The 26,709-nt window shown below is 41.2% G+C and overlaps 1 protein-coding gene across 6 annotated transcripts in view; it reads right to left on the bottom strand.

Moving 5' to 3' along the window:
• Positions 1 to 3,472: 3,472 nt before the first annotated feature.
• The window catches only part of Lsm14a (LSM14A mRNA processing body assembly factor), a 51,689-nt gene continuing 28,452 nt past the window's right edge, over positions 3,473 to 26,709 (bottom strand). Inside the window, exons 4-11 of one of the 6 annotated variants that reach the window (XM_008839445.2) lie at positions 23,477 to 23,599; positions 17,786 to 17,962; positions 17,441 to 17,506; positions 14,472 to 14,654; positions 14,187 to 14,358; positions 11,718 to 11,949; positions 7,332 to 7,388; positions 4,100 to 5,347 (exon numbers count right to left, since the gene is read on the bottom strand). In XM_008839445.2, coding sequence (XP_008837667.1) covers positions 7,365 to 7,388; positions 11,718 to 11,949; positions 14,187 to 14,358; positions 14,472 to 14,654; positions 17,441 to 17,506; positions 17,786 to 17,962; positions 23,477 to 23,599 — 977 coding nt within the window. In that variant the 3' untranslated portion in view covers positions 4,100 to 5,347; positions 7,332 to 7,364. Of the gene's footprint in view, positions 5,348 to 7,331; positions 7,389 to 11,717; positions 11,950 to 14,186; positions 14,359 to 14,471; positions 14,655 to 17,440; positions 17,507 to 17,785; positions 17,963 to 23,476; positions 23,600 to 26,709 lie in introns of all 6 variants that reach the window. The other 5 variants (XM_029566634.1, XM_008839446.3, XM_029566636.1 and 2 more) reach the window with 5 other exon arrangements.

Below are 26,709 nucleotides of genomic sequence, written 5' to 3' on the forward strand. Positions count from 1 at the left end.
AGTTGTTAGCTGCCATGTGGGTGCTGGGATTCAAACCCAGATCTGCAAGAACAGCCAGTGTTCTTAATCGCTGAGCCATCTCTCCAGCCCCTGGTAGTGGTACTTTCAAAACCTCAAGTTTGAGTCTTTTTTTTTTTTTGGTAGTGCTGAGATCAGACCCACAGCTTTGTGCATGTTAGGCAATCGCTCCTCACTGAGCAATACTTCCAGTACTTGCTGTTAAAACTGGTCTTAACAAGTAGTGCAATCTGGACTCTAGCAAGACACCTTGATTACCTTATACCATGATGCTCTATCCAACAGTATAAACTATTTGATTACTGAATAGGGCAGGGTCATTCTATAACACACAGAATGTACCCATTTGGATACCCAAGGAGTGAACTACAGAGCTCCCAGTACCACCACTCTGGACACAAAGCCTTTATTTAGCACACCAGCCTTTGAGAGACCTCAGAAAAAGGAGACATGGCTTCTAAGCTCATGCTGGGAATGCAGGGCCCTGCAGAAGGCTCTTGCCAAGGTAGATTAATACACACTCATTTCCTCTGTTAGGAAAGAACCAAGACACAGTAAGTAGCCAGAGCAGCCAAACCCCCAAGGAAACTGAAGTGCCAACCTCCCCAGCTGAGTATGTCCTAGGAAGTGTTACTCTTCTGCCAGGCATGGTGGCGGACATTTGTGATCCCAGCACGGACTACAGCAGGAACCTGTTTGCTTCTTGAAGTTTCAAAATGATCTACATGGGATTTGGGGCAACGGTAAGATACTCGTACTGTGACAACTCCCAAGGCCCTCAGAGGAGGGGGCTGGAGCCTGGGATTCCCATTGTCAAGCCCCCCCGCCTCACTCCTTAGTATATTCTTATTTGAGATTATTGAATAGCTGACAGAACAGGATGATGTGGAAACTCCTACATCTAAAATACTGACAGTGCTACCAGAAGGAAGATCCCTTTGTATCTTGTCATTTTATAGCCCACAGAAAGCTGTAGTACCAACAAAAAAAGTTTGTCTTTTCTTGTCTTTTTGAGGCAGGGTCTCCCTGTAGCCCCAGCTGTCCTGGAACTCACTATGTAGACCAGGCTGGCCTTGAACTCACAGAGATCCGCCTGCCTCTGCCTCCCAAGTGCTGGGACTACAGGCGTCCGCCACCACACCCGGCTTTTTGTCTTTTTTTGACACAATCTCCCTGTATCCCCAACCGGCCCAGAACTATGTAGACCAGGATGGTCTTAAACTCAAGAGAGTCACTTGCCTCTGCTGGAACTAAAGGTGTATGCTACCAAGCCCAGCGCAAATACTTTAAAAATTGGCAGAAATACTAACCATAGCCAGTATTTCTTTGGGGTTATGTAGTACACACACATTATTTGGGTGGATATGCCACTGACCATGAGAGGACATCGGGTGCCTTTTTCTGTAGCCCTCCACCTTCCTCTGAGACAGGGTCTCTCAATAAACTAAAAGCTTCTTGTTTTGGCTAGGCTGGCTAGCTAGAAAACTCGCTATCTCCCTCCCAATGTTGTGGTTATAGGCACACATAGCCACGGCCTGCTTTTTTAATGTGTGCCAGGAACCTGAATTCAGGTCTTTATGCTTGCACATCAAATATTGTTTTTTAGGTCCTTTTGAGACAGGGTCTCCCTGTAGTCCCAGCTGGCCTGGAACTCACTTTGTAGACCCACCTGCCCCTGCCTCCCAAGTGCTGGGATTAAAGGCGTGCACCACCATGCCTGGCTTATATCAAGTACTCTTACCCACTGAGCCTTTTCCCCATGCCCTGTTGACAGCATTTCTTGAAGTAGAAGGAGTATCACTATGCTTTGAGAGCTGGGTGACATTGTTCTTTCTAGCAGTGATGGACATTTACCATCCCAGCCCTGAATTATTTTTTAAAACAAATTTTGTATGTATGAGTGTTTTACCTACTTGTATGTATGTATACCGCATGCATGCCTGGTACCCTTGGAGGCCAGAAGAGGGTGTTGAGTCCCCTGGAACTGGAGTTATGGAGGTTCTGAGCCACCATGTGGGTACTGGGAACGAAACCAGGATCTCTGCACAGACGAGTCATCTCTCCAGCTCCCACCCTAAACTCTTAAATACTAGTGATGCTCCTTGGCTACTGTGACAGCCAAACACTACTTCTCACACTCATGCATACCTTCTGGAGACACTAGATTAACATTTCCCATATTAAGTCCTTTTAGAGGAAGAAATGGACATGTCTTGCATCTTCTTTACTTTTGTAGTGCTAGGATTGAACCTAGGACCTTGTGCATGCTAGGCGAGCCTTCTGCCACTGACTTGAGCTATACCTGAATCCTAAGTTTGGTACTGCCTTTATCTATCTGTCCATAGGGGGTGCATTCTAGACTGAGGGGTTGAGTATGGCTGGCTTAGTCTCCTTGTGCCAAAAATCTTAATTATAAAGTGTCTTACGCTCAGAAGGACTTTTAGCTACCCTTAAACATCTACAAGGACAAATAAATGTTAGAAATGGATTAGTTATTAGGGATACACATGCTATCACTATTCCAATCTCATATATATCTATTTTATTTTATGTATATGCATGCATTGCTTGCATGTAAGTGCACCCATGTCATGCAATGCCCGCAGAGGAGAGTAGAGGCTGTCAGATCCCCTGGAACTGGAGTTACAGACAGTTGTTAGCTGCTATGTGGGTGCTGGGATTTGAACCCAGGTCCTCTGCAAGAACAGCCAGTACTCTTAACTGCTGAACCATCTCTCCAGCCCCTTCAATCTTATATTTTTAAATGACTTTTTTTTTTTGGTCTTTTTGAGACAGGGTCTTCCTGTAGCCCCAGCTGTCCTGGAACCCACTATGTAGACCAGGCTGGCCTTGAACTCACAGAGATCCGCCTGCCTCTGCCTCCTGAGTACTGGGATTAAAGGTGTGTTGCCACCATGCCCTGCTTAAATTATTAAAAAAATTTTTTTTGAATTTATATTTATTTAATGTGTATGGGTATATTGCCTGCATGTAGGTAGGTGCACCCGTGTCAAGCAATGCTCACAGAGGTCAGAAGAGGGTGTTGGATCCCCTGAAACTGGAGTTACAGAGTTGTCAGCCACCATGTGGGTACTGGGAATAGAACCAGACTCCTCTGCAAGAGCAGTCAGTGCTCTTAACTGCTGAGTCATCGCTCCAGCCCCATCATTATTATTTTTGTGTGTTTGAGACAGGGTCTCCCTGTAGCCCCAGCTGGACTGGAACTAACTATGCAGACCAGGCTCGCTTGGATCTCAAAGAGATCCACTTGCCTCTGCTTCCCAAGTACTGGAATTAAAGGCAGGTTTAGCATTGCTTTTTCAAGAAAGGGTCTTACTATGTAAGCCTTGGCTAGCCTTAAAACAAATCATAGTTGTGGGCTACCACACCAAGCTCCATCTCATATTTTAAGGATGCTTTGCATTATCTCTCCATGAAGGGAATGTTAGTATTCAAGAGAAAGAACATTGACGAGCATTTTTTATTGAACAGTTTTATTCTGCTTTAGAATAAAAACCTTGCTTTAATATCGTAAGGTGCACTGTAGGTACGCCATACTGCCAGTTATTACTGGGACAATGAATATCCTAGTCAGTCACCCAGAGGGCTGGGAAAAGATGTGAACTCATACCGTCAGAGCACAAGTTTTTCTTCTTGAAACCAGCCAGGGACATCTTAGTCCTGGGGTATTGCCCTAGAGGCTTACTTTGAGGCTCAGAGTGCCTCAGAAATGTATTCAGTATCATGATTTGTGGGTCCTCTGAAAGGTTTTGCTAACATGCAGGCAAATAGTAAACTATGGCTGCCAAGTACTGGATCTCAAATAACAAAACCAAATTACAAAACATTTCCTTGTAGATCTATACAAAAGATACAAAATTAAAATAAAAAATATCAACCATCCTTAAATAGTCCAATCTTCCTACAGTGCAGTTTCTTACATCTTTATCACTACTGAATATTTTAAGGAGAAAGTTAACAAAAACCAAAATAGATAAAAATATTTAAATCTTTGGATCCCTTTATTCCATGGCCTTCATTAAAAACACAAAGTGGCCAGATTTTTTTCCCCCACTATAGCTTAAATATCAAAAAAGATTAGTGATTTATAATTAGCAATGAACTGTATACCAAGTCATTTGTGGGTCACGGCCCAAAGACTGTGTTAACGATGTGTTACAGGTTGTCAAAATAACTCTGAAAACTTTCACTGGTCTTGAAATATAATAGAACAACTCAATGTTATCACACAAAATTCCAGGCATAGCAGGAAGAGCAGGTCATTGATGCCTAGTTTTTAATGACTTAAAAAAGGGAGGGCTACTTATCTGAAAATACAGCTAGGTACATTCTTATCTATGATTATTTACATTCATACACTGAAAATATCTGACTGCAATTTCCCACAAAAATGAAGTTCATACACTGAGCATGAATAATTTATCCTTTTTAGATAATGGAATAATGTATCAAATCTTAATTTATGTTCCAAACATTAAAAAAGAAACCAAAAATCTTAAGTTGGGAAAGCTAAGGAAAAAAAAGACCCACCCGTAACTCTGTTCCTCAGCGCATGGACGTCTACAAGGACACAGTATATTTGCTGACTTTAAAACGTTTATTCTTTAAAAAATTAGTTGCTTTTTATACAGCTATACAAAGTTCTTAATGTTTCTTTGGCAATGGAATATAATGGAATTTTACAACTATATAAAAAAGTTACCTTTGCCTAAGAAACAGTATTTACCTGTGTGTACATAGTTGACTGACAAAATTCTCTACCATCCAGCACCCTAATTGACGAATTAAGCTACCTCATATTATAGGATTTCCAAAAAGAAAGAGAAAGATACATGCATGCACGCACGCACGCACGCACGCACGCACACACACACACATACACACACACAACCTTCTGTGGCTCAAAACACAGTATCACGGCCCTATCTGCAGGCAACTTGCAATTGCCAAATACAATTTAGTGATAATAAAAATCCCTTCAGTGATGAAAAAATACTTAAGAGTCCCATTGAAGTGCGGCTTTAGTTTACTATACGTAAGAGATCATGTAGCCTTCTGCTATTCCAAATACATCTAGTGCTCACTTTTCAAGGCGAGCCTTCCTCCCCCCACAAAGTAACTGTGTTGCATCTTCTGAATTAAGCAGAAAAAGAAACAAACAAAACCCAGTGCTGGTGACAGATATACAGCAAATTCACTTCTTCATTCTTCACAAAGACTGAAATCAATTTTCAGGACCATGAAGAGCTAGAAATTCACCTATTTTCAAAGACTTGTTTGTAGACTATGCAGCAACTTTGTTGTCTTTCTAGAAAAAGAAGAGAAATATTAATTCATGTTCCAGAGTACTGGCTTATTAGTTTTTAGTTTGCTTAAATTTATTTTAAGATACATTAAATATACTTGTCCTTTTATTTTCATGGCAAAAAAAGAAAAAAAAAAGAAAAAAAAAACAACAAAAAAAAACCTGACTCCCTGGTTTCCAGGAAGTACTATTTTATAACATCAATACCCAACAGTAGCTCATTATCTATTTTCTGCATTTTCCTGTTAGTGGAGGCTGAAGCAATGGTGGCTGGCTTGGCAAGAAGGCCACTCTAACATATGGGAGGACCCCACTAGCTTTGGTTGACTTAATAAGCATAAAAAGTGATATAACGCCGGGCGTGTTGGCACATGCCTTTAATCCCAGCACTTGGGAAGCAGAAGCAGGCGGATCTCTGTGAGTTCAAGGCCAGCCTGGTCTACATAATGAGTTCCAGGACAGCTGGGGGTACAAGGAGACCCTGTCTCAAAAAGACCCCCTCCCATCCCAAAAGTGATATAACAATGCACTTGGTAGTCATTCATAAAACACATTCTGAAACTCCATGATATCCCTAAATTTTTGACATCTTGTTAAGTCATGAGAAAGTAATGATTTATAAATCTATACTATATATAAATCTAAAGAAGCAAGAACTTTTTTTTTTTTTGGTCTTTTAAGATAGGGTCTTTATGTAGCCTCAGGTGGCCTGAACTCCCTATATAGACCAGGCTGGTCTTGAACTCAAAGATCTGCCTGCCACTGCCTCACGAATTAAAGGCAAGTGCCGCCACACCCCCACCTGGCTAAGAAGCAAGCACTCAACTGCTGAGTCCTTCTCCAGACCCCAAATAATTCTTAAGGGGGCCGAGGATGTAGCTTATTCAGTAGGCTGCTTGCCTGGCATGCCTGACATCCTTGGCGTGTTCCTCAGCACCATATAAACCAGATGTCTGACATATGCCCCCAAACTTAGCACTAGGGAGGTGGAAGCAGAAATTCACTCATCCTTGGCTACACAGTAGGTTAGAGGCCAATTTAGGCTACACAAGAGCAAGCTTAAAAAAAAAATCTTTGTAGCTGGGCATGGTGGCACACACCTTTAGTCCCAGCACTTGATGAGGCAGAGGCAGGTGGATTTCTGTGAGTTCAAGGCTAGCTTGATCTACCTAGTGAGTTCCAGGCCAATTGGGCTACAGGGAGATCCTGTCTCAAAAAAAGAAAAAAAGAAAAAAAAAATCTTTGTAAGCTAAAAATAGCTGGGCGCGGTGGCGCACGCCTTTAATCCCAGTTTTCGGGAGGCAGAGGCAGCAGATCTCTGTGAGTTCAAGGCCAGCCTGATCTACATAGTGAGTTTCAGGACAGCTGGGGCTATAGGGAGACCCTGTCTCAAAAAGACCACCCCTCCAAATAGTAAAAATAACATTTTTCCAGACTACTATACAAGTAGACCCTCTGTATTAACTGATTCAAGTACATGTGTGTGTGCCTGCATTGGTACTGAATGTGCAGAGAACTTCTTTTTGTTATTACTTTAGAATCCAAACAATAGATTATAGCAATTAACTAGTCACATTGCATCATTGCATTATGTATTGGAAATATGAGAGGGAGCTGAAGTGAAGCCCAGGTAGGATATTATGTGTAGCATGGGTGAAACCCTGGGTTCAATCCCCAACACCCACAAACAAGCAACAGATGAGAGAATATGAAGACTCTATGTTACTTTTTAAAGGGAAATGTGCATTTATGGATGTGGGTATCCACAGGGATCCTGGAACCAATTCCCTGTATAATTACACTTCATTTTTAGTGATACCCCAAATGCCAGAAATAGATACTTCCAAGGTATCTACACACCACCAAACTATCTGTACTGTGAACAGTGTATGTTGGTACAGAAATAAATGAAATAAAGATGAACCCACTGTTCCCCACCAAAACCAACCTTCATACCTCCCAATTTCTTTCTTTCTTTTTTTTTTACCTTTCAGAAAGCAGTATGACCAATCCAGACCTTTTAGGGTCCAAAAGCTGTGGTTTTCTGAAAGGTTTAAAAAAAAAGATAGGGAGAGAGAAGAGGGTAAGGGGAGAGGAGAAAATAACGGGGGAAGAGGGTGAGGGAGAGAGGTATAATACTGAGTCATTTCAGATTCTTTTCAATTAAAAACGTATGTGTGTATGCATCTATTGTGTGCCTGCTGTGTGTGCATAGGCCTGAAGAGACCAGAAGAGCGGGAAGTGCTCTTGACTGCTGGGCTATCTCTCCAGCTCCCATTTCAGATTGGTCTTGTCTCAGGACCCTCTCTGAAGAAATAGAACACTTAAGTCTTCATCCATCGTGATGGCTGAAGCAAATAAAACAGGACCTGACTGCATTCTTATTAAATTCCAATGCTGATCCAGCCCCACTCCATAAAAAATAAAAAGGTAAAGAAAAATTTATACACAACATTATTCTTAATTCTTAATAATTGAGCCACAATTAGAATAACCGTAATTCTTGCCTAGAACTGGAACCAAGGTCTAACAATGAGTTTAGCTATTTTAGTTTATTCCTAGATGGATTTAACCTCTCCAGATTTTCAGTTTAGAAAACCAATCCTAACGGGTAGGGTGGAAGGGGTTGTAGTTTGGCCGATTCTTTATGATCCAATATTCACTTCTGTTTCCATTAAACCATTCCAAAACTGTAATCATCCCAAAACTGTAATGATTCATACCAATACACAAAGAATCAAGCCAGCTCATTTCAATAGAGCTGCTCAGAAGGAATCAATGTCCACGACTGAGGAAAAAGTGCTAGACGATGCTTCAGAAATGAGTCTAGTACTCAAAGGAAAACCTCCTTCCAACGATGACTTTTTGGCATGGATGGGGAGAACAGAGTCTTACTATGTACCCCTGGTTGGCCTGGAACTTGCTATGTAGGTCAGGCTGACATCAAATTCAGAGATCCATCTACCTCTGCTTCCTGAGTGCTGGAATTAAAGGCTTATGCCACCATGTTTGGCTTTGTTTCTAAACTTTTTCATTTTGATTTTTGGAGACAGTTTTACTACATAGCACTGGCTGGAGGCTGGCCTCCATTTCACAGAGCTCTGCCTGCCACTGCATTCTGAGTGCTGTGATTAAAGGCATGTGCCACTGCACACAGTGGATTTCTGTGCGTTCCAGGCCATCTGGCATAGGAAAAGTGACTCAGCGAAGTTTCCCTTCAGCTAATAATTTCTTGTCATTTTGGCCCTTCATCTCTCAACCTTTTTGTTACTAGAGTTTTGTTTGCTTGTTTGTTGTAGACAGGGTCTCACTATGTGGTCCTGGCTGGCCTGGAACCCAGAGATTCTCCAGCCTGTTTCTCCAGTGCTAGGACTGTCATCACGCCCAGTCTGCCTCCGGTGCTGGTGTGTGTCATCACGCCCAGGTTGTTTCTAAACTTTTAAAGTGCAAGATGACATGGTTTTATGAGGTGTGATGACTAATCCTGATTGTCAACTTGATGGGAATATCTGTGAGGAAGTTTCTAGATTAGGATGAAGCAGAAGACCCATCCTAAATTTGAGTTGCACTAGTTTATTCCATGCACTGGAGCCCCTGAATGAAAAAGGGGACAAGGGACTTGAGCAGCAGCACTCATCTGTTTCCTGACTGTGCATGTGATGTGACCGTCTATCTCTAGCTCCTGATGCCATCATTTCCCACCATGACGGACTGTACCCTGGAACTGTGAGCCAAACAGACCCTTCCCTAAAGTTGCTTTTGTCAGGTATTTTGTCCCATCAACATGTAAAGTAACTAACTAATACAGAAAGTGAGGCTGCAGGGCCAGGGCTCTAGAGGTTCAATGGACAATCTAAGGCTAGTCATAGCTGGTGCGTAGGCCTCACAGAAGGTAGAATCAGTGAATTCACGTGGTAAGCAAATACTTCATGCCCATGATACATTTATGCTGATTGAGGTATTTTTGTGGAAGGAAGAAGGTTCCCATTAAGCTAGCAACATGGAACAACACAGCACATGAAACAGGAAACAATGAGTATATTCTGTATGGATGCAAATGAAACATACCACAGGTCAGAAAAGAGAAGCATCAGTATAGGAAGGCAGATACATTTTCAAAGAGAGCAAACCTTAGGCAATACTTTGAGGGGTAAGTGAAAAGCTAAGTCTGTCTCTGCCCCAAACTGTAACCAACAAGAACACTGGGACTGTTTCTGTTACCATCAGTAACCAGGACAATGCTTGGCATACATCAAGAATTCTGTGTAACTGATAAATGAACGAGGTTAGGGTTGGAATCAAGCAGTATGCAAGAGACGATCATAAGTCAACCTGCTGGCATTCATGGGTGATGCAAAATGAGAAACGAGATTGAATGTATCAATGGCTACATCACAGTAAGAAACACAGATGGTGCAATGAAACATTAGACACTGTCTGAGTCTATCAGTCCTCTGTCAGGGGCACAAGAAATGCTCATACAGAGAGCCTCTATTCCACATCTAATTCTACAACATATGCCGTAGGCACCTGATGCCCGGGAAGAGTATGCCAGTTCCAAAAGGATACTACAGAGCACGCTTACTGTTTAGCCAGGAGATGAGAGATCTTTTCTAACCCAAACTGTGTTTAGGTTAAACTGTGTTTCTTTCCACAAATATCAAAACTCACAGCTGGCTTAGTCACTTGACTAAGGTGATACTAGCAACAATTACTGTAGTTCTCATTTAGATCAAGCTCATTCAAAGCAGTCTTCAACAAGTTGTCCTTGGTTCTACACCAGGTAACTGATGGGGCTGAGGTGGGGTAAGCAAGACTTTAAGTCTGAAGACACCTCAGTGGACTGTCATGGTAGCTGGCAGAACATTTCAAAAGAATGAATGTGGTGAGGTAGAAATAGCCATAGTCACATACCTCCACTTGGGTGGTCTATCACAAACTACAAGCCCTGGGAAGTGACAGAGCTGAGATTACTGGAGAACAAGAAAATGGCAAGGTCAGTCTGAGAAAAGCTGAGCACAGACACAAAGCAGGTGAAAACTGAGATACGAATGACAGAAAGAAAAAAGGTTTAAGGAGTCAGGTATGGATGTGCACACCTTTAATCCCAGCACTGGAGAGGCAGACAGAGGAGGGTGGATCTCTGTGAGACCCAGACCAGCTTGGTCTACATATCCAGAGTTCTAGGCCATCTGGGACTACAGGGAGATCCTGTTTCAAAAAGACCCCCCCCACCAAAAAACAAAAACAAAAACAAACCGAAACTAGACAATGAAATCCCTGGCAGCAAATTTTTCTAGCTCTCCACTATTACTTGTGGCTCTCTTTATAAAGGGTTTTTTTCCCCCCTTTATCAATAAACTAAACAGTTTACTCTAACTAGGACAGTTACAATGCTGTCTAGGCCTCTTTTTGTAACTACACAAAAGCATACTATATAAAGACAGAGGAATTCTTTCACAGCTGTTCCCTAATGCCAATACACAGCACTGTCAAGACCAAGCTGAACTAAGAAAACTAGAGATGTAGTGTGTTCTCCACAAATCTAAAATAAGAGCAGTGACTCAGGAGCCAAGCTGCTAGTCTCAATACTCAGTAAAGTCACTTGCTAGTTCTGTGACCTTGACAAGTTATAGATCTCTTTTCTCATTTGTAAATTTTGGATAATAACAGAACCTACCTCACAGAACTGAAGTGAGGATTAAATGAGTTAATATGTAAAAAACATTTATGACAATGCCTGGCACTCACTAATAGTATGTAAATACTATGATCAGATGCAGAGTCTTGCTTTGCTTCTTGGGAAGTTTTCACCTTGTATTCTTTTGTTGTTAAAGGTGTAAATATTCTATAATATGAGCTGGGCGTGGTGGTGCACGCCTTTAATCCCAGCACTTGGGAGGCAGAGGCAGGCGATCTCTGTGAGTTCAAGGCCAGCCTGGTCTACATAGTGAGTTCCAGGACAGCTGGGGCTACAGGGAGATCTTGCCTCAAAAAGACAAAATCAACATTCCCATTTCCTACTTTCTTCAACTGAAAAGAACAGCTTGGCTGCAGGCAGTACTTGAGTTTCCAGTTAGCCTGCTGCTTTCTTGCAGTGCACAGTGCACTCATAGACTACACTTCCCTTCAAAGGAAAAAAACAAAAACCAAAAAGCAGTTAAGAAAAAAACTTTAAAAAAAAACTTATTAGCCAAGAAGTTACAGGCCTTTAAAATTAAAAACAAATGTTCTAATCAGGTATATTTTCCAAGAAAAGTTAAACTGAAAGTTATTCTAATGCTCTCAAAATAATTCAGCCAAAAAATTGAAAGTAAAATGTTCCAAGCTTACAGACTGAAACACCAACCCCAGAGCAAGTAACAACACTTACCCTATATTCAAAATCTGCAAATTCCCTGCCTCCACGACTTCCTCTGAATCCACCACGAAATCCTCTAGGGGCAGCAAATGTCCCTCCTCGGCCACTACCACGCCCTCTGCCACCACGGAAACCAAGGCCACCTCTGCCTCTGTATCCCCCACGACTACGGTTTGGACGAAGAGGGATTCCAAATGTTTCAGCATTTAACCTTCTTTCTTCAGCCCAGGTTGGTCTCCGTTCCCTGTTATAAAAGCAAATGAATGTCAGCTAATAAATAATGGCTTCCTGCAAAAATATGTAGTATTAACTTCCATATTCAGGATACATTTAATTAATTCCTAAAGATCAATTACTAAGCATTTAGTATAGGCTATTCCAATCTGTCCAGGGCAAGTTCTTTATGTGCCTACAGTATTTTGTTTTGTTATTTGAAACTATGACTGAGACTAGTTTCTTGTAAACAGAATTGATAAAACAAAGTTTTACTATAAAGGTAATTAAGACATAAGAGGATTTGCAACTGACTCCACTAAGCTCAATGAAAGACCACAGAAATTGGCAGGAAACCCCTGGTTTAGGAATGCTAGGAGATACAGGACAACAGGTCTCCAGCATCCTAGTGCAATCTCTGGATCTGATGCAAATTAACCTAGCAAGTATCTGCACCGCTACACCTGTCATCCAACCTTGCAGGACTTAGGACTCCCTATCCTTTGCTTAAAATGAAGCCACAACCAGGTGTGGTGGTGCACACCTTTGATCCCAGCACTCAGGAGGTGGAAGCAGAGGCAGGCATATTTCTTGTGAGTTCAAGGCCAGTCTGGTCTATATAGCTAATTCCAGGTCAGTTGGGCTACAGGGAGGCCCTGTCTCAAAAAGGCCAAAAACAAAAACACCTCACCACCAGGTGGCACCAAACTGCAGTGAACACAAAGATGATGGGAACCTGTGAGCAGAACTGCAACTCTGGAGCAGAACCTGCAACTCTGTGAGTTCATTATGCTGAGGACTTTTACATACAATAATCTGATAATTTTCTGGTCACATCTTTACTATAATGTGGCGGAGTGTTACTCTATCAGCCAACATCCAAGAAGCATTTTGCCTCTTCTGGCTTCAACTGAATTACAATGTAGACAGGTAACAGAAAAGTTTTACATATTCTATCACTGCTTCTACTTAACATTTACAAAAGCATATAAATTTTTTTAAAAAGACAGGGTCTCACATAACCCAGGCTTGCCTTGAACTTGCTATGTACCCAAAGATGACTTGGACCTTAGATCCTCCTCTCCTCAACGTTCTAAGTGCTGGGATTACAGGTTAAAAATCTATGATCCCTTTTTGATTTTTGTGTTACTAGGATCAAACTGAGGGCTTTGCACATGCCAGGCAAGTATTCCTCCACTGAGCTATGAAAGAAGACAATTTTAAAATCTGGGTGGGTGAAGTAACTCAGTGGTAAAGGTGCTCACCACCAAGGCTCAGGAACTGAGTCTAATCCCAGGAACCTACATGATGGAATCTACATAACGGATTCCCTTAATTGTCCTTTTAAAAATTATTATTTTTAAATTTTATTTGAATGAGTATATTGCTTGCATGTATATAAATGCACCCATGTAGTGCAATGCCTATGGGGGTCAGAAGAGGGTGTTGGATCCAGTGGAACTGGGCTTAAGACTGTTGTTAGCTACCAGGTAGATGCTGGGAATTGAACCCTTGAACTCAGAGATCAGTCTCCCAAGTGCTGGGATTAAAGGTGTGTGCCACCATATTCAAGCATCATTAGATATTTTGAAATATTCATTAAATCTTATGACTGTTCATGAAATCATTTTGTATTTCAATATACTGAGAGCATACAGGAACACAAAAGGTTACAAATGGCCAAAACATAGAGATTAAGAGTTTGCAGATTGCTGGTCCATGGACAGGACTCCTATATTAAACTTCACTTACCCAGGGCTCAGGAACCATTGAAGAAGAGGGGACAGAAAGATTGTAAGAGCCAGGGAGGGAGGTGCATGACCATATGGAAACAAGAGTTCTACAAGCTCCTGGGACCCTGCTCATGTGATTCTATGACAATGGTGTCAGCATACACAAGTCCCATGCAAACTCAGGCAGACAAAAACCCTGCATAGAACTGGGGAAATGAACAGTAGACCCCAATCTTAGCTGAGGAAACATTGGCAGCTGATTACTGCTGGGTGAGGAAGAGCTGATCTTCCTAAAACAAGAGACTCTAGACAGGCTGACTAGACCTCAGTGGATGGACTTGCACAGGGGAACGTCTAGGGACACTGACTTGAACACCGGGCCCTTACAGGGATGACGGGAGAAATGGGTTCCAGTTGGGGGGGGGGGCTATGGGAGTATGCTGTGGGGATGGGGGTATAAAAATGATTAAGATTCTTTGAAATATTTCTGTATAACACACAAAAATTCAATAAAAACAAAACAAAAAGACAGTACCTATTATCATCACAAGAAATATTATCAAAGAAGGACTTAGTTTTGTCATAATAGCAATTAGGCCCAAGGGGATCTTCTTCATCAGCATTTCCTTCACTGTTTTGGGTATCAACTCCGGAGTCTCCTTTATCTTCACCATTTACAGGCTTCTCTTGTTTCTCGAGTTTATCTTCTAACAAGAAACATGGTAAAAGTTAAGACTCATTCTCAATGAAATTAAACATTTAAGCTGTAAAATCACAGATCAAATTAGATTATTTTCTGAGTAGGAAAATCAAAACTTACCTTTTAATTTAAGTTTATTATGAAACTCTCTGTCAATTTCCTCCTTGTTAAATTGTGCATTTGCACTTTCAAAGTCAAAGTCTTTCTCAAATTTCATAGGACCATCTCGCCGAATACCAAATCTTCCCCTGCCACCTCGATGACCCCCACGTCCTCTCCTTGGAGTGGAAGGAACACCTGGAACTACATTAGTAAAGAATATTTATAACACGCATTCAGTATATAACTGCTGGTTTAGGATATAAGTTGTTACTTGGTCTTTTAAGAAATGGTCAACACTTGGGGGGCTGAAGAGATGGCTCAGGAGTTAAGAGCATGGACTGCTCTTGCAGAGGACCAGGGTGTGATTCCCAGCATCTACATGGCGGCTAACAACCATCTATAACTTCAGTTCCAGGGGATCTGGTACTCGCTTATAACTTCTGCAGGTAATGCACAACACAGGTACACTTAACATACAGGCAATACACTCAAGATACACAAAATAAAAATAAGAGGAAAAAAAAAAACAGAATATAGAGTCAGGCATGGTGATGAATACCTGTAACCCCAGCACCCTAAGAAAAGCTCTGCATATAAATATCTATGCCTGTAAAATTCAAGAAAATAATATGCAATAATTTCTCTGGTCTGCTAATGATCCTTGGTGGTAGAGCAGAGTGGTAAGGTTTTTTTTGTTGTTGTTACCTTTTCTTTTTTAGGTACTTAAGACTGAATGTCAGTTATCCTGGATGCTAGGTAAGCACTCTACCACTGAATGGTAGCTCCAAACCAGGTGGTGAGTTTTGAAGTTTTATTTATGACTTTGAATAATTGCTTAAAGATTTGTTTCCTGTATTATCAGTCCACCATCGGTGTAAAATGCCTGTGGAGGCCAGAGGAGGATCTTAGGTTCTCTGGAGCTGGAGAGAGGTTGTGAGCTGCCCAACATAGGTGCTACAAATCCAACTCTTGTCCTCTAGAAGAGCAGCAAGTACTCTTAACTGTTAAGTCGTATCTCTATCTCCCTTATAGATTAAAAAAAAACCCAAAACAATTAAATTTCTTTCTCTTTCTCTTTCTCTTTCTTTCTTTCTTTCTTTCTTTCTTTTCTTTTCTTTTCTTTTCTTTTCTTTCTTTTTTGGTCTTTTTCAGACAGGGTCTCCCTGTAGCCTTAGCTGTCCTAGAACTCACTATGTAGACCAGGCCGGCCTTGAACTCACAGAGTTGGGACTAAAGGCATGCACTACCACACCCGGCTAACAATTAAATTTATAATGTTAAACAAGAAATTGATGCAAAAAGATAAACACAAACAAGGAAGCCATGGAATCATGTACTAAATATAAAGGCTAAATTCTACTATCAGGCAACATTCAAGAATGTATTGTAGGGACTAGAGACAGATGGCTCAGCAATTAAAGGCACTTGCTGCTCTTACAAGGGACCCAAATTTGGTTATCAGTATGCACATGGTAGCACATAATCCCACTCCAGGGGACTCAACACCTTCTTTTGTCCTGCAAGAATGCCTGCATGCATGTGGTGTACATATATAAACCCAGGTAAAATACTTATACACATATACATATAAATCTTTAAAAGAAGATAATATGCCAGGCATGGTGGCACATGCCTTTAGTCCTAGCACTCCAGAGGCAGAGGCAGGCAGATGATCTTTGTGAGTTGCAGGCCAGCCTGGTCTACATATCAAGTTCCAGGCCAGCTGGGGCTACAGGGAGAAAGCGTCTTAAAAAGACCAAAAAAGGGGCTGGAGAGATGGCTCAGTGGTTAAGGGCACTGACTGCTCTTACAGAGGACCCAGGTTTGATTCCCAGTATTCACATGGTGGCTATGAACCATCCTTAACTTGAGTTCCTGGGGAATCCAAAGCCTGCTTCTGACCTCCAAGGCAATGTACAACACAGGTGCGTGCACTCACATACATGCAGACAATACACTCATATACATAAAATTAAAAAATAAATAAATAAAAATTGAGAGAGGGAGAGAGGGAGGGAGGGAGGGAGGGAGGGAGAGAGAGAGAGAATGAGAATATATTATAAGGTCTAGGGAAATGTCCCAGTGGGTAAAGCACTTGTCATGCAAACAAGAGGGCTGGAGTTCAGATCCATAGCACCCAGTAAATACTGGTGGGCATAGAAGCGCCCTGTGATCCCAGTGTTTGAGAAGTAGTCAGAGGGGGATCCCCAGAGCAAGCTGCTTAGCTAGACTAGCCAAATTAAGCTCAGGGTTCAAGTGAGAGAACCCACCTCGATATATAAGTTGGAGAGTGCGGAAGACACCCAATGTTAAATTCTAGCCTCCACCATGTGTGTGCACAAGCACACACACACAAATCCTTACCCTGTATATATAAGCATAGGGATCCTAGTTCAATTCCCAATATACATTTATAAGCCCAGCATGGCAGTGCATGACTGTAAGCTCAGCACTGGGAAGTAAATACAGGTGGATTCCTGGAGCTCACTAGCTAGCCTGCCTAGATCAATCAGTGAGATTCTTTCCTAAAAAACCAAGTGGAGAGCGATCAAGTGAGACACCAATACTGTTCTTGACTTTTACCCACATATGTGTGCACATGTATTTGTGCCTGCATAAACTCACAGAAATATGCATGCACATGCATTGAGTAATAGTCTTTTCCAGAGAAGTAGAAAAACTGTAATAAATTTAACATAGATAGAAGAAAATGAAAAAAAGAACACAGTGGTGCTTTGTACTTAGTACCAAGCTTCCCAATGGTAACATCTTAACTACTGTACACTAACAAAACCAGGAAATTAACAATGACAGAATTTAATTACTTCTTACCGCGTAAGTAGATGCACCAAAGTTCCTCCCTTGTGGCTAGTCCTTTGTAGTTAACTCCCACCTTTTTTTCCTAGCATCTATGCATCGTGCACACATCTGAAATGGCTTCCTTACTGAGAAGCATACGATATGGCTTTCCAAGCCAGGTAACTTACCTACTTGTCTCTTGCTATCATTTCTGAGTTGCTCATTTTCTGGTCTTGAGACTTTATGCACTTCAGCTATAGGAGACACGCAAAGTAAAAAAAAAATCAACTCAGGATACATAACCAAATACTTCTGCAAAGTTCGAATGTGAGAGATGACAAGATAACACCTGTGCAATACCCCCCCCAAATACACACCCCCATTAGCACTTCAAATCAAATTTGAGAGACTGAACCCTCTATTAAAGTTCAGCTCAAACCTAGGATCGTTCACATAAAGTATGCCCTCTTAATGAAATAAGGAGATGGAAAATGATCAGTGAATTCAGGAACAGTAAACAGCTCAAGTTCTACCTCGCCTGTGCTCTTGGTTCTCTATTGCTTTCTGGCTGGTAGATGGCAAAGGCCTGGTTGATACTGGGCTCCTTCTCCCAACAGGTGCTGGAGCAGGTAAGTGGGCCGAGGCGGTCTGTACTGCTTGTTCCATGGTTGGGCTTTTTCTCAAAGGGTCTAACTGAGGGCTTGATCGACCTAAAATGTAACCAAAAGAAAATAAACTACCCTAACCGGGGATTTCAAAACTATTTAGACACTTAAAAATGTCTAGAGTTTTATTTTTACCAACTCAAATCCTTAGCAAAGCCGAATTAATTTTATTTAACCAGTGTTTAAACTTGGTTATCTTTAGTGAGCTGGTTATTAAGCTGGGGGCGGGGGGAACCAAAAACTCCACTGTCACAACTTTATCAGTGTTTCTATTTAAACCTTTTCAAAATTTGCTACCTGGTACAAGTCTCTAGAAATATCAAAGATAAGTGTAGGCAGGTAAAATAGAGGCTCTCCCCAAACACAACCATCACAGGATTATAGTGACACTTGAACTTTTTTTTTGTTTTGAGACAAGGTTTCAGGTAGCCCAAGTTGGCACTGAACTCTTGATCCTTCTGCCTCCATCTCCTGAGTGCTAGGATTACAGGCATATACCACAATGCCTGGCATTCACTTAATGGTTGTTTTTAAAATCTTAGTTTGTGCTTTGCCTGCATGTATGTCAGTGTACCACATGTATGCAATGCCTGTAAAGGCCAGAAGAGGGTGTTGGATCCACTGGAACTGGAGTTATAGACAGACACCATGTAGGTGCTGGGATATAAAGTTGGGGTCTTCTGTAAGAGCAGTCAGTGCTTTTAACTGATGAGCCACCTCTCTAATCCCTCAAACAATTCTTAAACACTTCCTTTATGTGACTGTAAATTTTTTTTCCCATCAGCTAAAATAAACCATAAATAATGAAAAACTGTGGTGTTTCTATTAATGGTTTAACTTTTGATATTTTACTGGTAACATTTTTTTGCTAGAGTAACTTGGTCATTAATGACTGGATGTAACTGCGTACTTCAGATGACCTGGAGAATATTACTAAAAACTCCCTGGATATCTTGAGTATTCAGTAACGAGTGCATTGCCAGCACTCAGCTCTTCCCAGTTCTTTGAGTATATTCAGACACAGGCAGTAGCATATCTGGGAATGTTTTTGTATAATATGAAGACTTTTTCCCACCTAGAGCTGAGGACAAAACCCAGGGCTTTGCACCTGCTAGGCAAGAACTGAGCTAAATTTCAAGTCCCCAAGTCCAAGCACGGCTGGAGCATGCAATGTTTTGGTTTCAGTTCATAGTTTGACCAGATTCTGATCTCATACAAGGAAAAAATCCATATAAAGCAGAAACCTGGAAAGAGAGCTTTAAAATGACCAGAAAAGAAAGTGGCTACTGTGTAATTATCACAAGGGTTTATCTGTTGCTGGTCTTTTAGTTTTGATATTTAATTGCCTAAATACCTAAAGGTTATAAGAGACATCTACCCAGCATACTTGGTTGTATAACTAAAATTTCTTCCTTCCTTCCTTTTTCTTTTTGGTCTTTTTGAGACAGGGTCTCCTTGTAGCCCTAGCTAGCCTGGAACTCACAGACATCCACCTGCCCCTGCCTCCCTACCACGCCCAGCTCCTTCCTTTTTTATTTAAATTAAAAAAAAATTTATGAGTGTTATGCCTTCATGCAGGTAAATGCACTGGTGCTGTGCAATGCCCGTGGAGGACAGAAGAGGCTGTCGGATCCCTTGGAACTGGAGTTATGGACAGTTGCTAGCTGCCATGTGGGTGCTAGGACTCAAACTTGGGTCCTCTGCAATAGTCAGTGTTCTTAACTGCTGAGCCATCTCTCCAGCCCCCTCTTCCTTTTTTTTTTTAAACTAGCAGCAGGCTACTAACCATGGTATCAATTATAAATAGGGAAGTACAGGTGACACCAAGCAAGTATTGGAAATAAATCAAGAAAACGTTTCAGTAAAATCTCTTTTTGAGGGACTACCATGTTCTTATCACAGAGTTAAGTTTCACATGGTTTGTTACTAAAATATTTTTATTATTTTTGTTTTATGTGTATTAGTGTATTGCCTGTGTGTGTTAATGCACCTGTGTCATGTAACGTAATGCCAGATGTGGTCAGAAGGGGCGTCAGATGCCCTGGAACTGCAGTTTCATAGAGTTGTTAGCCACCATGTGGGTGCTGTGAACTGAACTCAGGTCCTCTGCAAGAACAGTCAGCACTCTTAACCGCCAAGTCATCTCTCAAACATGACTGTTTATTTATTTTTATTTAATTTAATTTTTTTTTTGGTCTTTTTGAGACAGGGGCTTCCTGTAGCCCCAGCTGTCCTAGAGCTCACTATGTAGACCAGGCTGGTCTTGAACTCAGAGCTCTGCCTGCCTCTGCCTCCCAAATGCTGGGATTAAAGGCGTGCACCACCATGCCCAACTCACTATTTTAAAGATAATCTGTTTTATGAAATTTTTCTACTATCCCGTTTATTTAAATAGATTTAAGCAACGCCAGTTTTCTGAATACTGAACCTTTTAAATCTACGAATATGGTATTATCTCTCTTTCGTATGAAACTATTACGTTTTTTAGTGTTCCTCTCATACCTGTGTACTTGATATATAATTTCTACTTCTTATTAATTTTTTTCTTTTTCTTCTGAGACTTGGTCTCCCCATAGCCCCAGCTAGCCTGGAAATCGCTACGTAGTCCAGACTGGCCTGGTTCTCACAGAGATCTGCCTGCCTCTGCCTCCCCAGTGCTGCGATTAAAGTCATGTACCAGCACACCTGGCTGAGCCTTTTCTTTTAACCCCACTATAGCACAACTATTGACTTTTCTACATTTACTTTATATTTTGCCTTTGCCCAATTAAGTCCCTTCTTAGTTCCAAGCATTTCTGAGAATTCTGAATTTCAAGTAGAAAACTATCATTGGTAAAACAATGTTAAACACATTGCCTCTTATCCATCTCCTCATGTGTTCCTGGTCTAGCTAAAAACTCCAGAATGAGGCTGAGTAGCAGTGAGGAGGTATCTATATCTATGACATTAACAAAAATTCTTCTGTGGCTTTGATATTAAATCTGATGTTGGCTACATGTTAAAATATGACCATTTACCAGGAAAGTTAAGACACCACTGAGGCATTTAAAAAAATAATGGAATAATGTTAGAACACTGAGGCATTTAAAAAATTTTTGATTCTTACAGGAAATCTGGTGGATCACCAGGAAAGTCCCACTTTATAATTTAGGAAATGAAGGCTTAGATAAAGTATTTTTTCAGTAAAGAGAGACTGTGAAGTCTCATAGTCTCACATTTATAACAAAGCAACAAAGACCTTTTATGAGCCTAGAAACTTTGGTGCTGGGAACTGAACCCAGGTCTTCTGCAAGAGCAGTCAATGCTCTTAACCACTGAGCCATTTCTCCAGTCCCAACAAAATGTAAATTAAAAAAAAAATGTATGTGTATCTGTGTGGGTATGGGTATGTGTGTGTAGACGCAAAGGATCCCCCCTTCAAGCTGGAGTTACAAGTAGCTGTGAGCCACCTTATGTATGTGTTGGGAACCCAACATGCATTCTCTGCAAGGGTACTGCTTGCTTGTAACTGGGGAATCATTTCTCCAGCCCTAAAGACATTTAAAATCAGTCTGAATGACAGTTGGCCTCAACTATTTTAAGGTATACATAATGGCATATAATTGTGCTTGGCATTGGCTCTGTCTGTCTGTCTGTCTGTCTGTCTGTCTGTCATCTATCTATGAATCCATCCATCCATTTTATTTTTGAGACAGTCTTCTGGTAGCCCCAGCTGGCCTGGAACTCACTTATGTAGACCAGGTTGGCCTTAATCTTACAGAGATCTGCCTGCCTCTGCTTCCCAAATGTTGGGATTAAAAACATGTGCCACCAACTCCTGGCTTGACTTGAGTTTTATACTAGTCAGCTTTCAAAAATATTGACTATACCATCTTTCTGAAATGAACAAATCATATCACTTTAATAGTGGGCACACCAGCCGGGTGTGGTGGTGCACATCTTTAATCCCAGCACTTGGGAGGCAGAGGCAGGTGATTCTCTTTGAGTTCGAGGCCAGCCTGGTCTACAAAGTGAGTTCCAGGCCAGCTGGGGCTACTAGGAGACCCTGTCTCAAACGAAACAAAACAAACAAAAAACAACCAACCAACAACAAAAAAAAACCAATGGGGACACCAGATATAGATTAAAAAAAAAAAACAAACAAAAAAACCCACAACAGAGGCTGGGCATGGTGGCACATGCCTTTAACCCCAGCACTTGGAAGGCAGAGGCAGGCAGATTTCTGGGTGTTCAAGGCCAGCCTGGTCTATACAGTGAGTTCCAGGCCAGCGGGGGCTAACAGGGAGATTTTGGCTCAAAAAGCCCCCCGCGAAAGTTAAGGCCCCAAGTTCTAGGGCTAATATACTAGGTTTCAATTAGGACAGGCACAGTCAGAAGCACTCCAGATGACTCTTGTGGGTGATCCACAGAATTAACATCTGTGAGGATGTTAAGAAAGATTCAAAAGCATACATAATTAACAGTTTACTTCTTTAGATGACTTTCAAATTCACCTAGCTTAGCTCACTTTCAGTGGTGAGTCTAGGCCTGATCTGATATACTTTGCAAACACATGTCAAACAGAATGCTCAACATGTAGGGAAAAGAAAGTTTTTGACAGTCTATATTGCAGCCCAATATGGGCCTAAAATTTAAAGATGAAGTAGGAATTACCCAATGTATAGAAAAATAATTTTTTCAGTTTTTGAGACAAGATTTCCCTGTAGCCGGAGCTGGCCTGGAACTATGTAGACCAGGCTGGCCTTGATCTCACAGAGATCTGCCTGCCTCTACCTCCTGTAGTGCTGGGATTAAAGGCATGTATGTCTTTTTGGAACAATTTCATACATAGGTACAATGTATTGATCATATTCATTCTCCATTACTCTCTCCTATCCTCCTCCCACATCTGTTAGATCAAGGCCAGCCTGGTCTACATAGTGAGTGCCAGACCAGCTGGGGCTGCAAGGAGACCCTGTCTCAAAAAGACCAAAAAAGAAAAACCAAAATGAAACAAAAAGGTTGAAACATATAGTGGAAGTTGGGGCTGGAGAGACGGCTCAGTGGTTAAGAACACTGACTGTCCTTGCAGAAGACCTGGGTTCGAATCCCAGCACCCACATGACAGCTAACAACTGTTCGTAACTCCAATTCCAGGGGATCTGATAGGCTCTTCTGTCTTCCAAGGGCACTGCGTTGCACGACACGGGTGCACTTACCTACATGCAGGCAATACACGCATACACATAAAATAAAAATAAAATATTAAAAAAAGAGAGAAATATATAGTGGAAGTCATTCAATAGTACATTATTGCAATGTAGTAACTGAGAGAGAAAAAAAACTTCTTAAAAGAACCTAGCCAGGTGTGGCAGTAAACATCTGTCGTCCCAGCAACTCAGAGGCTGAGGCAGGAATACTGAGTTAGATGCTAGCATGAACTAAACAGTAAGACTCCTCTTTCAGAACCAAAAAATTTAAGAACCAAACAGAAATGATACATGTATTAACTTTCAGAGAAAGACAACTACCATAAAGGTTTAGGATGAAAGTATTTGAAGGAAAAAAGAAAAAACTTACCCTGAGATAACTGTGTTTTTATGGATCGCGTGTCCTGTGTGAAGGCAGAACCAACCGCACTACTTTGGGATAAGGTACCACTGTTTGACGTTTCTGTTCCGAAGGATGTCAAGGAGCTCCCAGCTTGAAAAGTTTTTAAAAAAGATCAACATTTTATTGACAGCTGACTTTCCCCTTCCCAGAGTACTTTTGCAAAGTAATAATCCTGGAAATAAGATTATATCAAATAATTTGGGAAACATATGGTAATACAGGGTGAAAAAATGGGGACTATATAGTCCTGTATCCTTAAAGCAATTTCTGTAATACATGAGAACTGTCCCAGGCCCTTGCTATAACAGGCACACATGTCAGATAGTGAAAAAGCAGAAAAAATACATTAGACACCAACATTAGTTTCAATTATCCTAAGATCTGCACAAACAGATCCATCTGCAGACAACTCTGCTAGCTTTCCACTATTTCAAAGGAAGTAAACAATAAGACTCTGCCTCCAACCCTTACCAGGAGGGAAATGTGGAGTTGTACTCTGTCAAAGCAACCACAAAAAAGTGGGAAGTGCAAGTAACAAAGTGCCTGAGAAGGACTCAGTTCTGTGCCGTCCTCCATCTTGGCAATCTCTAAGCTTCTGTAGAATCGTGGGTCAGTGCCATTTTTGATACTGCGCTCTCTTTCTTTATTCCATCCATGAAGGTGTTTTTCTATTTCAATAATCTCTATTCCCACTGGGCGTGGTGGTGCATGCCTTTAATCCCAGCACTGGGAGGCAGAGGTAGGCAGATCTCTGTAAATTCAAGGCCGGCCTGGTCTACATAGTGAGTTCCAGGACAGCTGGGGCTACAGGGAGACCTTGTCTCAAAAAGACCAAAAAAAAAAAAACCACAAAACAAACAAAAATACAGTCACTTTATATAGTGCTTAACACCCTCTAACAGCTTCCAGTGTCCCCCAAAAAAAGGTTTAAACTCCTGTGTTTAAAAAGCCCTCCCCTTACCTGGTTCCTCTTCTACCACTTTCCTTCTTTGAACTCCTCTAGCCTACAGAAGCAGTTTTATACTTTGCTCTTATTCATTTCCAGGGTGGATCATTCTAGTTCTTCATTTCTAACCATTTCCATCATGGTCTTTAGGACACTTTGTTTCCTGCCCCCCCTCCTTTAATTAAATGAATTCGTCTTCCAAACTCTCTTAAAATGGGGCATCAGAACAGAGCAGTGTCTCACATAGTGAAAGCAGCCCCAACCCTGGTACACTCAAGTCAGTCTTCTTCATTTTCTATACAGTATTTAGCTGCTCTATACTATCTGTTAAAATGGTACTTCTATTGCCACTGAGCTGTATTGGTACCGTTGTGGGAAATAAATCTCTTCTACAGTCTCTATATTCATCCATATTTGTCACAGTTCTAATTATTCAGTCTTTAAAAGTCTTGAATTTGGGTAGTATAAACCTCAAACTTTTTCATTTAAAAGTTTGATGGCATTTTTAAACTTGAATTACATTTAATCTGTGAATCAATTAGGAGAATGTTTTATCTGAAATGTTTTGACTTTCTCAACCCATAAGCATGGATTAACTCTCCATTTATTTAGAGCTTTAATCTCTCAGCAATTCTGTGGGTCTCTGTAGAACAGGATTACTTCAACTTCAGCATAAATTATACTTTGGGTCAGAGAATTCTTTGCTGTCAGAGGCTGTCCTAGCATCCCTGGCCACTACCCACTATATACCAATACAGGTTCAATTTTAACAGCCCCAAATGTCTCCAAGCCCTTCATTGCCAAATGTCTTCCAGGGACATGGCTAAATTGCCCCTTCCCAGTGAGAACAACTACGACAAATTTTTCAGGTATTTTTCATTATATTCATTCCTGGGTACGTCATGTTCATTGGTAGTAGCACTATAAGCAGCATTGTGTTATATACTCAATTATCTATTCCAGATCAGTTAGCAATTTTTTTCTGTAGACAGGTGAAAAATAAAGTAGAAACTTTGCAGGTCATATGATTCCAGTGATGACTATACAACTTTGCCCTTGTAGTGCAAAAATCAGCTATACACAACATGACAAATAAATAAATACACTGAACCTGGAGTTCACCTATTTGTTTAGACTCGTTGACCAGCAGGCTCTAGGGTTCGGCTGTTCTCTGCTTCAGTCCTCCCACTTCCTTACTGCTGTGTTTGGTGTTTATGTTAGTACTGGACACCTAAACTCAGGTTGTCATGCTTGCCCTACAATCTCTTTATCGAGTGAGCTAACTCTTCAGTCCTGGGCAAAGTTTTTTTTTAGTTATGTTCAAACTCTTACTCAATTTTGTGTTTAGCTGCTAATTTTTCCAACTATTTCTAGAAGCTCCTACTATAATGTAATATAGTGAAATACACCGATGTAATACAATGAAAAAATTGGCAAATGAACTGTTTATATTAATACTATACCTGGAGTCCAATTTATGATGGTTTGACCTACACTTTTTCTACTTTATGATAGTATAAAAGCATGCTTGTCTGGTATATCCATCGATCGTTCAACCCTAGCTTAAAAACCATACCAATGACCAGCACAGCAAATGACATTGGTGCAATAGTGGCACTTTTATCTTGGGGCAACCAACAGCTACCTAATTGGACTTAAAGTCCACTCAATGGGAGGAAACTGATGTCTGGTACTAACTAGCCAAATACACATAGCTGGAAAGGTCATAGATCTTAGAGAAAACCTAAGGTTCTCATATCCTTAGACAAATCTAATTTCTTACTACTTGCAAAATAATGGATCCTTAAATTTACAGACAAGTATCCCAGTCACCATCCATCAAAGCAGCTTCTTTTTCAACAGAGATTATAGAGTTACACCACTGGTCACATACGGTGATTCTCTGTGAACTGTCCAAGCCTAAGTGGCACATTTAGGATGCAACCTCTATACCTAAGACTCACAGAACATAGAAGGGATGAAGAGAACACTAATGGATCTTTCAATTCTCATCAATAAAGCCCCCTCATGCAACAGAGGGCCAGGAATGCAAAAGGCCACAAATGTTTAAAACACAGAAAATAAGAGCCAGCAAAGTGTGGGTCCTTGGACAGGTCTCCTATATTGAGGTCCACACACCCAGGGCTCAGGGACCATTGCAGAAGAGGTGGTAGAAAGATTGTAAGAACCAGAGAGGAGGTGCAAGACCATACAGAAATAGTCCTAGAGGTGCCAGGGACCCTTCTCATGTAAC

The sequence above is a fragment of the Nannospalax galili genome, unplaced genomic scaffold (genome assembly GCF_000622305.1).
Source record: "Nannospalax galili isolate Female #2095 unplaced genomic scaffold, S.galili_v1.0 scaffold159, whole genome shotgun sequence".
NCBI classification, from domain to species: domain Eukaryota; kingdom Metazoa; phylum Chordata; class Mammalia; order Rodentia; family Spalacidae; genus Nannospalax; species Nannospalax galili.